We start from the raw sequence: 12461 nt of genomic DNA, 5'->3' as shown, positions 1-12461 counted from the left end.
TGTTGTTGATACTTCTTTCATTATTATGGATTCTTTTTCCTTATTTTCTGACCCTGTCTTATACCCATATGTAGGTACAAAAGAAAAAGAGATAATGGTGGTGACTAAAAGGTAGGTGGGGGCGCTCACCATCCACTCACTCGATGTAGTGCTGCTCTTGGGTGTCTGCCCTTTCCTCTCCTCCATCCTTCTTTCCTTCTATCCTCTTCTGTCTTTCTTTCCTTCATTCTTTCCTTGTCCTTCTGCCTACGGGTGACTTTACACTCCCTCTTCTGTCTTTCATTCCTTCATTCTTTCCTCTTCCTTCTGCCTGAGGGTGACTCTACACTGAGTGACAAGCCAAATGGTTTCCTGGTCACCAGGAAACCATTTACTATGCTGGGTGGTAACCATATATCCAAACTTTGGTGCCTGGTGGTTTAGTGAGTAATTATTGTGCTCCAATCGGATTGAGCCGGTGAAGGTTTATATCCAAGGGATGGTTGGAGTTTATTGCTCATGTAATGCCACTCAGGGATCAGTGAGGCTGGTCACTCTCATCTTAAATGTCGGGACCAGCTACCTGGCCCCAGGTTCCTACACTCCTTATGGGCCAATGTAGGATTGGATGATGGATGGATGTTACCACCCTCCATAGTCAATTGTTTCTGGGGTTATAGAAAATTGATTAGCTTGTAGCTCAGTGTAGAGTTGCCTGAGTGTTGCGCTGGATTGAAGAACTAGATTCCAGGTGCCCTCATCTACAGTTGATCTTTCCCAAGACCCACTGACGTGTCAATAAAGCATTTGCACGAATCTGAAATAAGGCAGTCTCAGTGTGTATTCACCATGGAAGTGGATACTGGTGCTAAGCTGTGACACTTGAAGGTGTTAGTTGCCATTTCTTGCATGTAGGACTGTTTTCTGTGGGGTCAGATACGTGTTGGAAAAATAACAACACATTTTCCAAAATATTCGTGCTCACATTGGGTGCACATACGACTTCATATACAGTTTATGGTTAGTTTCTATAATAAACTACAGCCTCCATTTGCAGTGGTAGTACATAATTGTGAGCGCTCTGTTTACAGGAAATTCTTGTTCCATGTGCTATGATTAATATCTCTAGTAAACTACTGCTTCCATTACAGTGGTTATACCTAATTGTGGAAACTCTCTTTTCAGGAAATACTTGAACCGTGGGCTCAGACAGTGGTGTGTGGGAGGGCTCGTTTTGGTGGCATTCCAGTTGGAGTCATTTGCGTAGAGACTCGTACTGTTGAATTCAATCTTCTGGCTGATCCGGCTAATCTGGATTCAGAAGCAAAGGTAATATAACTTTTCTTTTCTGCTGATATTATTTGTGTTGTAGCATGTGAGATGGTAAAAAATTAGTCGACTTTCTAATATGTGATTTAAATTAACTATTGTATCAAGGTCTGTCAAGTTACTGTGTTTAAGTAGCATGATGGCACAGGTGGCAGATAAGAATTCAGGCCAAATTGACTGAGTGTCAGTTCTCCAAATAAAGTCATTGATTATTTTTTTTCTTCTTCTTCTTTATCTCACGGTCCTCTCTACACACAGTCAAAAAAAAGTATTGGAGCACACTTTTCCTAAAATAAACTAGCATCTTAGATGAACGCTGTTGTAAAATCCTGATGATACTACTCTACATTGGAAAACCTGCTTTCAGTAGTTTGCCGTAAGTGCTTGTTTGATATTTTCTTGTCAGTATTTTTATTATTTGCACACTGAAATGTTATAAGATTGCTTGTTGTGGAAGTTAATGAGCTCTGTTGTTCATTTAGGATACCTGTATGATTGGACCCCTCCTATGTAATACTCATTTGATGAAGTATACCTCTCCATAGAATACTTAGAATCCTCCCATTCCCAGCTAAATACCAGTCCTGTGAACTAAAATGTCAAATGTGGATTAAAGGCAATGGAAGGGCTGCATATGTACACTAATTTCATATGCAACCTTACTTGGATACATTATACTTTCATGATTTGTGTGCAGAGTGCTCTAAAATAATTTTATGGTTTTGGTCCAGTCCATAATAGAATCAGCTCTACTGTTGCCAAGTCCTGTATGTGGATTTCTCAGGAGGAAACGTGGCATTATTTAATTTATTTGATTTGATTTGATTTGAAAAAGCACATGAAAACTGCAATAAGGAGGTGATAAGTTGTATGTGGAAAATTATGTGAAAAGCTTAGGGGAGTTGATATTGCCATACAGTAAGGAAAAGTTGTATTCTTATGATAAAGTCCCCCTAATATCCATGCATTACAGTAAACTTTAATTGGAAAAGATACCGTATTGTACTTCCTTATATAAATCATGTATAGATATAAAGGACAGTATCATGAGAGGCTCTGATGACTAACTCTGTCCAGTTTAACTTGCCCTAAAATTGCCACCTGTTCATCTTGTATGCTGTAATAAGATATTAATACTAGAATATAGGGCTGGTCACAAAAAGGATCATGGAAAGGATATAGAGGTGTAATACTGGCCTGTTGTATCACTGAGTTACAGAAAATAAGCTACAAGGGTAAAAAATCTCCCTTCGTTTAAGGTGAGCAAACTGCAGGATTTCGACTTTGATATTTTTTTATTGATTTTGTTTTCCAGATCTAGACATTTATTTCCATTTAGCAGTTTTAAATGTTTAACTACAGGACATCTAGCAGTACTCTGTAGATTTTCACACAGTTTTTGTGGTGCTGAAGAGGAACCTATATGTGGTGGTTCTGTGACCCTGGGTGGAGCAGCTGCATTACCTGGCTGGTAGCCAAACCTTCTCTTATTTCCCTGCACCTTGCCCTGGGAGGGACCCTTGTCTGGCCTCGGGAAAGTGTTGTCTACCACAAAGATGGACCAGTTCCCTACATGGTGTACTCCACAATTTAGCAATGCTTTAGAGATATTTGGACATTTTTAGCAGTTCAGAGAATTTTGCACGTTTCTAGTGATTTTCTGGAGATTTTTTATTTAGTGACATTCTAACAGTTTTTAACAGCAGGTTTAGCAATAATTGTTCATTTGGCTTTGGTAAAGCTAAATGTGATCTCTCCACCAGACTGTATCACAAGCTGGACAGGTGTGGTTCCCAGATTCAGCTTACAAGACCTCACAGGCCATCCAGGACCTCAACCGTGAAAGTCTTCCTCTCATCATCTTCGCTAACTGGAGAGGATTTTCAGGAGGAATGAAAGGTAACTTTTTTTTTTTTTTCTTTTTTTTTTTAAATGGTGTTTGTGGTAGGTTGAGGCACCCACCATTCATGTACTCAGTGTAGTGCTGCCTGCTGGTTACTGGACCAACTGACAAGCGTAATGGTTTCCTGTAAACTAGGAGACCCTTACTACCTAGGATGGGAACCATATAACCACATGACACATGATAGTTATGTGGTTTATGGTGTTTTAACTGAATTGAGCCTATAAAGTTTGATATCCAAAGGGTGGCTGGATTTTATTGCACATGTGCCATAAGTCACTCAGGAACAAATGAAACTGGGCACCCTTGCCTTAATTGTCAGGACTGAGTAGCATACTCCCTGGATCCTGTGCTTCCGACGGGGCAAAAAAAAGGTCGGATGATGGATGGATGGATAGATGGATGATCATGGTGATATCGAAAACGTACTTGGCCGGCTTCTGAGAGTTGTGTTCATACCTAGACCTTAAATAGGAAGCTGAAAGTAATAGTTGTGTGTCATAGTCTTGGGGGGAATGTTTGGGTGCTTTCTTTGTCATCAGTCAGCTACAGTAGAATTTCCTGAACTACGCTTCTTTTGTCAGGTATTTGTTTACTTGATGTTATTACTTTTATGTAAAGGAAAATCAGTTGTTTTAACATTCATATGGATAAAAATGCAAAGAGAATTGACCGCCCAGGGTAGCTGTGCATGCTTTTTCTCCTCATGTTGCACAAACTAAGTCTACACGCATAAGTGGTGGTACTGATTAGCCCAGCACATAAAGATTGGAGAATGCTTTGCAGCATGGTGGAAATATATTGCATTGCACTCACACTGAATTAGGTGCTTTGCCTTGTGAGGCATTTTAATTGGAGGCAAGAAGTAATGCACTTTCTCCTTAGCTCTTTTAGTTTGAGATAATTCTGGTAAGATAACTTAAGAGTTTCTTTGTCAGAGTGCCTTCAGATTCACTTGCTACAGGGAAAATGGGGTTTAGCCCTGTAAAAACCTGCATTTTTAACTTGTATATTAGTGGAATGGTTTCTGACAACAAGAATTACAATAACATCTTAAAGTAACCATTTGAAACACATAATGTGTAAGATGCATGCATATGAGGATGTAGCATAGCATTTCAGAGTGACTGTGGCTTATTTTCCTTTGTATTAGTAGTAATAATGCTCCTACTTTAGTCTTTGTTTTTCTTTCTGGATCATCTATACCCTGTTAATTAGGTAGAAACAGTCATCGTCATCATCCGGACTTCCTTTCCCACCCAAGGGCAGGGTGAGGAGTAGCAACATTCAGACAGCTACCTGGAAATAGTTATAATAATAATTTTTTTATATGCAGTGTTCATTATAATGGTTTGTATAATGTGACTTTCAGATATGTATGAACAAGTGATCAAGTTTGGTGCATACATTGTTGATGCCTTGCGGGAGTACAACCAGCCCATCCTAGTATATGTACCTCCCTACGCTGAGCTTCGTGGTGGTGCCTGGGTTGTAATTGACTCCACTATCAACCAGAGATATATGGAGATGTATGCCGACCCTCTGTCTAGGTATGACATGTTGTACAAGTACAGTATTAGCTGTATGTTAGTGCGTGCTACTTTCATTTTTATTGCTTTCTCATTATTACAGTTTTTTGTAACCTGTAAACTTAAATTTTTTGTCAACAGAGGTGGAGTGCTGGAACCTGAAGGAACAGTTGAGATTAAATTCAAGATGAAGGACCTAGTGAAGGCCATGTCCCGTCTTGATCCAACCATTCATAACTTGAACAATGCTTTAACTGAACCTGACCTGCCACCAGCAGAACAGGCTACCATCAGGAAGAAGATCAAAGAGAGGCAGGACTTGTTGTTACCCATATATCACCAGGTAGGTCATACTAGTACTATACATTTTACAGTCTTTTAAAGTCTTTTTGAATCTTGTTACGTATTTCTTCTCTTCCCCTTTTATATTTCACCAGAGTGTATTACTAGGATAGTTTCATGTATTGCTGGATATATTATTTCATTATCTCTAGAGTGAAATGCATTACTTGCTAGAAGCAGCTGGCCCAGTAGTTGCAGTGTTTGAATCCTGGTGTGGGCAGCTAGTGCCACTTGACTCAGGTGTCCATCCACCCTCTGTGGGGTAGTAAATGAAATTAATATGTAGGGCAATGGTTAGGGGAAATAACTGTGGTGACCTGGATGATGCAGTGGCCTTGTCTTCTAGGGTAGTGGATGAATAGCCTGCCACAGGCTTAAAGGCCTATGTCTTGGAGATGAACTCCACTGCTAAATGACTCATGGCATCTGAGAGTGAGTTTTGGGGGCCTGAAAGTGTTGTGATTTCCTTAGAGTTGCCATTTATGTCAAACTTTTAATGATTGACAAGCTTGCCAGTTGTATAAAACATTGGTTTACAGGTTGCAGTGACATTTGCCGACCTGCATGACACACCAGTGAGGATGCAGGAGAAAGGTGTCATCCAGGGCGTGGTCCCTTGGGCAAACAGCCGTCAGATCCTCTACTGGCGGCTTCGGCGACTGCTGGCAGAAGAGAGGGTCAAGAAGGAGATTAGGCATGTCCAGTCTGATTCCTCTGATGCACAGATTGATGTCATGCTGAGACGCTGGTTCTTCGAGGACAAGGGCTCAGTAGATGTAAGTTAAGTAGGAGATTTCATCAGTATATGTTTCATGCACCTCAATGTTATAATAGGGAAAATTGTCGTGAACATACTACAGTACGTTTTTCACTGTGGAGGAAATCTTTAACAGTAATAAGTAAATATTTCTTATAGTAATTTAGTGAAGCCAAACAGTCAACATGTGTTATTGTCACAGGTTTTGTTAAAGGATTTGTCTACTGTAAGCCCACAGCTTTTTTAAGCATTAAGCCCATAAGCGGTTACTGAAAAGTTGCCTATCAAAGCTTCATTGCAACTTATAAAGCTGATTTGCATCTTTCCACCGATATACAGTATCAGTTGTTTGGAAAATGTTGGTATATGGGAACAAGGACTTATTGTTGGTACTTTATATTTTGTTTCTTTTACCACAAATCATTCTAAGCTATTTTGCTTAGTCCTGATTAATGATTCAAATGTTGCAGAGTTACTTGTGGGACAATGATAAAGCAGTGGCAGAGTGGGTAGAGCAGCAGATGGAAGGTTACTGGTCAAAGGATACAGGATCGCTGAGGCCAGATGAAGGCACCTCCTCATACCTTCTCGAGAACCTGCTTCTTATGAAGAGGGATGCCGCTATCTCTCAAGTGAAAGAAGTTGTCAAGGTAAGCCTAGACTTGTATGGGCTTAGTTCTTTATATCCATCATCATCTGACCTATAATCTTGCATGGAATAAGAAAAGGTCATCAACAATAGTCATGAGCCTGCCATATTAACACTTCAGCACACACTGTACCCACGCTAAGCAACAGTATTAATCACCATATCATTGCTAGAATTCATCAGCAGTAAAAAACATTATTCATCATCATCATCATCATCATCCACACCTACTTTCCCACCCTAGGGCAGGGTGAGGAATAGCAATGTCCTGACAGCCCAGATTTGCCCAGTCCAATGGGCCACGCTTCCATTCACTTATCATTCAAGCCCCCAGAATCATGGCCCTGTCGGATACACCCAAAACATTCACCACATTCTGTAGCTTCACGTAAACCTATCCGATAGAGTCAGTCCAGACGCTGCCATGTTAAAAATGGGTGCCAAAATATTATTACCCAAAGAAAACAGGTTTCTGCATAGCCAAAAACTCGTAGCCATGGCCACAGTCTGATTCACACAAGTTCAGTAGAATTGAGGGATTCATCATTATATGGCCATCACTCAGAAAGAGGGTGTACCCTTCACCGTATGTGTATTTGTAAAAGCCATAGAAACTATCCCCAAAGCTTCCTAAATTCTGTCTGCACTTGTAAATGCACATGGAATTGAAACTTTAAGGCAGCAAGACCCCCCCACACCTCTTCCAGTGGAGGATTTTAACCAGAATCTGGTTCATGGGCAATGGCCTGCTAAACTGGAACAACAGCTGGGTGAGGGAACTGTCAGGAATTGCATACACAATCTTGATCCAAGCTGAACTGCAGGAGGAAGTGTACAAAATTGGCCATTAGTGGTAGTAGTAGTTGGGATGAGCTGCCAGCAGCAGATGTGGCAATTGGCAAAGCACTCAAATGATGCTACTAATGACTGGATTAGGAGCAGCACTTCTTGAAAAATGAGAGGTGGTGTGAACCCCCCACTCCACTCCCTTGCAGGTAAATGTGGTAGGTCAGACCTCTATCACCTCTGAATATTGAGGATACACCATAGTGTCAGATGGATGTGATGGGGGTTGGGTGTAGGGTTGGTGGGCTGCTTGAAAGGTAAGTAGCAGTAGTGCACAAACTCCCACACTGTCAAAGCAGCTGTGGAGGCACTGAGAGCATGCAGTGGTGAGCTGTGGCAAAACAGCGTTGTGCATGCCATGCTAGGTCTTTTCTGACAGGGTAGGATGAGAGAGAAGAAAAGTCCTTACTAGCTTAATCAGCTCAGTTTGATATCAGTGTAGCTGATAGACCTTTACCTGTCTACCCCCTTTTGAAAGTTCAGGAGGCTGCATCTCTCATGAGATTGTCCTGCAGCAACTTGCTTCATTATACACATTGATGAATACCCACAACCCACTGTGATGATACGAAAGCACAGCCAAGTCGGTCCAGACAGTTACTTGAGAACAAGGAGACAGTTGCAGGAGGGGGAGGGGATGGTGCTATGCATTTTGGAGGGGCTGGCATGCAGCGACATTACAATGGAACTGATTTGAAATGTCTTGAATTATCCTCCAGCATTAATCACATGCGGTGACAATGCCACATAAAAGATAAACAGATGTTTAGGTTGACTGCATGAAGGGGTGGAAGCCATGAAAGCAGATGGTTAATTACTTATCATCTTTCTCACAGTTCCATCACTTTCATAAACACAGCATCTTGTCCCACATGGCAAACCATTGCCTTCATTCTTTTACCCTCCCACAGGAATTCCCCGAGATTGCTATGGACACAATTGTTCACATAATTCGTCGAATGTCTCCATCTCAGCGTGCTGACACTCTGAAGGCACTAAACAACATGGACCTTATCAGCCAGCAAGCTGAACCTATCACTACCCCTGACCCCCAGGACACCACAAACTGACCCTTATTGTGGCAGTAGTAGAGGTTGTTTACTACTGGCCACGCACACAAGGAACACCATTGTTAACTGTGACACCCAGCCAATGCACTACAACCCTGCACCCATTACATAAGGTAAATTTGTTTAACTTAGCTTGTTTGAGAGTTATGTTCCTTAGTTGTCATACATCATAGCATAATACTGTAATGGGAAATACAGTAATTCTTCAGTTAATTTGCTTCACATGCTAGATATTTCACAACAGTGCCATTAAACAATATAGGAACACTTTTAATGTGACGCACCATTGTTCATTAATAAGTGGTCAGAATGTGCAGTGAAGGATCAAGGTTAAACTCTAACATTTATATCAAATATAAATTATGCCTTTAAAATCCGTATGTACATAATATTAAGTACCTCCAGTTGCAACAGCAGATACATTTTGATACTTGCAGTGTTGGATATATATTTTAAATGCCAGAATTAAACAAAACAAAAAAATCCTACTTGCTGGAACATCACTAGCTCGTAAAGCAGTCTTTGCTTAACGTGATAGTTTTTAGGAAAGCCTCTAAAATGTTAAATGAGGAATTACTGTACACAATTTTGGTGTTCTTTAGTGAATCTTAGGTCAGTGATTAAATAAAAATGGGAATTATTAAAATGTCGTCAATATTACAAATCTATACTCAAGTTTTACTGTTTTCATTTATGATGCGTGACTTCCACCTCATCAAGTAAATTTAAGATTCAGGCTAGGTGGAGTGTAGTGAATGGAAAGAATATGGGATATAGAATGGTAGATTATGTGTATATTTTGTGTTCAGTAATATTTTTGCACTTGATAGTGTTTTGCAGCTGTAACCATTTAGTGGCCACATCGGGTTTAGATAATGCAGTTTGGTACTAACTGTCCTTCACCAGATTATGTGATAGTGTACAGAGTATTATACTGATGTTAAATGAACTGCAAATTTTGCATACAGTTAGTGAGTTACAGTGTACATAGTATTTGACCCTTTCACTATGATGATGTGTGTTGTAATGCGGTATATTCTTGTTACCACCTGACTACTTCATTCAGTTTCAGGGAGACATTTCTTAATGGAGTTGATGGGGATTGTTTCATACTCCTTCACTGCAAAAGAATTCCTCTTAGTATAAGAAAATTGGCTGGAGGTAACAAGAATAAACAAAAAAAAAAAAAAAAAGTCATTATAGTGAAGGGGTGTAAGTAGTGTATAGATAAGTAGCTCAGCACACTTGTCATGTGACTGTGAGCCTGAAAGCTTCAATAATGAGAGCCTGTTTATAAACTGGAGTTCTAATTTGCAGTACTATAAATATTTAAAATATATTAAACACTTCAATTTTTTGGCCATTATTTACTGAATATTATCATATTTATCCTGAAGTATTGAAAGACTAGAGAGACTGTATGTACGATCACTTCATCATGGCCCTTATAATGTCGTACAGCATGATCTCCCTACTGTGTTTGGCTCACATTTCCATATCAGATATATCTACCTCATCATTTTCTCCAAAACGTCACTCAATGTGGTCCTTGCACGTTTCTCACTGTTCAGCTACATTAGGTAATACAAAGGATCTATCCCCCCCCCTCCAGAAAAAAAGAAAAACTATTTTTTCTCCAATGTTTTTGCTTAGTCACTGTTGATCTTTCTGAAACATACTTATTAATAACATTCCGAAATTCAATATTTTTCTTGTACAGTATTATTAAGGAGTTCTACTGTCATTAACAAAGCATAGTAATAAATAGGCTTGTGAGAAAGCTGCAGAATTGATAGGTACCATGACCTGTAAGGGAAATCAAAAGTTTTGCACCTAGTTGATGTTTGTTAACTAAATAAGAGCTCTGCTTATGAAAAGAATGTTACTGACTGAGCTCCTCTTCTGTATGGTATCTCTTTTATGTAAGTCCACAAAACTTTATAGTGTATATTTTTAAATATTTTTAAGCCAACATATTTACATCTGACCCACTACAAACAAAAATGAATAATGAGATGTACAGTAATTGAATATCTGTACTGTATTTTATTTAGAGGATTTATTGTGTAAGTGTTTGATTATAAATTTGATAATAGAATTCAATATCTTAATCTGTAATGTAGCAAATATATATTTGAGAAATTCAAAAACCTATATTACTTAGAAATGAAAAATGCATATTTATTTAAATATACCGATATCCACAGATGATTTTCCAGAGTTACAGCATTTTGGAAATATGTACAACCTCTCAAATCCAAAAATCAACTTTCCAGAAACCTCCACTGTCCAAAGTATTTTTCTATATGATTGGAGATTGTTGATGTCATGTATCATTACCCAATCAGTGTTAATTAGAACTTTGTTATATGCTCAGAAGTACAGAGGATAAATGCCAGTTAAAAGTACTTTATATTACTGTAGCCTGTTTGTTACCTTATTTTTTTATTGGTATCATTATGATTCTACATTCCAAAATTTTCACTTTCTGTAAAACCACTGAACCCAGGCATTTTGGATTAAAGAGTTTGTACTGTTATAGTAGTTTAGTAGTACAGTAGTTGTTGCTGTGACTTCTGGCTGACATTTTGTAGAAGTGTATGCTAGATAGATTTGTAGTAGTCTAGTGGTAAACAGCTCTGTTGGAGACAGCTGTGCAGTACATTCAGTTTTTTGAATCAGAGAGGTGACTGTCATGTAAGTGCTTCTGTGTAAATTGCTACCAGTGACAGGTCTGCCACCTGCAACATAAATGTTGTGGACAACAGTAGCTTGGCCTTGTATATCCAACACCCCAGAGGAATAATACAGGATTGGCTGTTACTGTTGCTGTATGGAGGATGTGAATTATTTAAATTATTATCAGGACATGTATGCTATACTGTATTGTATTAATAGCTGTAGAGTGAGATGTATGTATTTAGGTAATGAAGTGCATGTAGAGCTTTAAACAGCCAGTAGTATGCTTTATTAGGATTTATATTGTGTTTATTGTATATCAAGAGAGGAAAAGTGAAATTATGTTACAACTTTTGAGGTACTTTTCATGATATTAAAGAGGTTTTGGTTTTGTTAAAGTAAAGGAGATTTATATGTGGCTAATGAAATTGACTACAAAAAAATTGAAAGCAGTTGACCTAAACTCTAAGTATTGGGTACCATACCTTGGTGAAAGAACAGCTTGTTTGTACATAAATAATTTTTAATGAAGCAGCTAGGTGAGACTCAGACATACAATGCTTACTTTATATTATTTGGTTGAGAATGACATTGATAATGCAGTTTTATGCCATGCATCCTTCTCTTCAAGGGGCGAAGTGCTGCTGCTATTAAGAGAACTTTGTCGGTGCATATAGTCGTTTGCACGTGGATGCCCTGCAGTGGTCTTTTAAGGGGCTTCGATGTTTGATTTATCAGTCAGTAGCATGTTCTCTTACCCATTGGACCACAAATCATGATAAATACATATAAGTTTCTTGGCTTTAGGAAGCAGAATATGTCTGTGAATTTTTGTCTAGTATGAAAAGTATTTTGCTGAATGGAATTGCCAAGAAAGAATTAGTTATTAATTGGTGGAGACCACCACCATCCCTCACTCGATATAGTGAAACCATAGCTGACTACAGTGACAAACCAAATGGTCTCCCATACTAAAGAAAACCATTTACTAATGTTGGATGATAACATATAGTCAGCAGATGGACACTTGGTGACCAAATGGGATAAGGTGCTTCAAATGGATGTGGTCCAGAACGGTTTAAATCTGAGGCTGATTGAGACTCTTGCTGATACAATGCCATAAATGTGAAAGGGACTGGATTCTCTGGCCATGAGTGTCTGGACTGAGTAGCCTGGCCCCAGTCCCTGTGCTACAATTGGGACGATAACGTATAGGATAGGTTGATAGATGCGTGAATGAAGTTAAAGAAGCTGGTTATTTGACAGTGTTGATAAAGCTTTGAACAAAATGTTTGCAAATCAGAGTTATTTGTTGATGATCATACTACTCACAACATAACCAGTACCCAGCATTAGTAAAATATATAGCTCTTACCTA

At 39.0% G+C, this 12461-nt stretch overlaps 1 protein-coding gene across 1 annotated transcript in view; it reads left to right on the top strand.

The window, feature by feature from the left end:
- ACC (acetyl-CoA carboxylase) overlaps positions 1–8894 on the top strand; it is a 70584-nt gene extending 61690 nt beyond the window's left edge. The window contains exons 36-42 of the mRNA XM_080271279.1: positions 1165–1308; positions 3072–3207; positions 4584–4761; positions 4882–5083; positions 5622–5858; positions 6310–6489; positions 8246–8894. Of these exons, the coding sequence (XP_080127405.1) occupies positions 1165–1308; positions 3072–3207; positions 4584–4761; positions 4882–5083; positions 5622–5858; positions 6310–6489; positions 8246–8404 (1236 nt within the window). The 3' untranslated portion in view covers positions 8405–8894. The remainder of the gene's footprint in view (positions 1–1164; positions 1309–3071; positions 3208–4583; positions 4762–4881; positions 5084–5621; positions 5859–6309; positions 6490–8245) is intronic.
- Positions 8895–12461: the final 3567 nt, after the last annotated feature.

Source organism: Coenobita brevimanus, chromosome 45 (assembly GCF_032717465.1).
Source record: "Coenobita brevimanus isolate Jiangsu-jjx chromosome 45, ASM3271746v2, whole genome shotgun sequence".
Lineage (NCBI taxonomy): Eukaryota > Metazoa > Arthropoda > Malacostraca > Decapoda > Coenobitidae > Coenobita > Coenobita brevimanus.
This window is presented reverse-complemented; position numbering and strand designations above follow the sequence as displayed.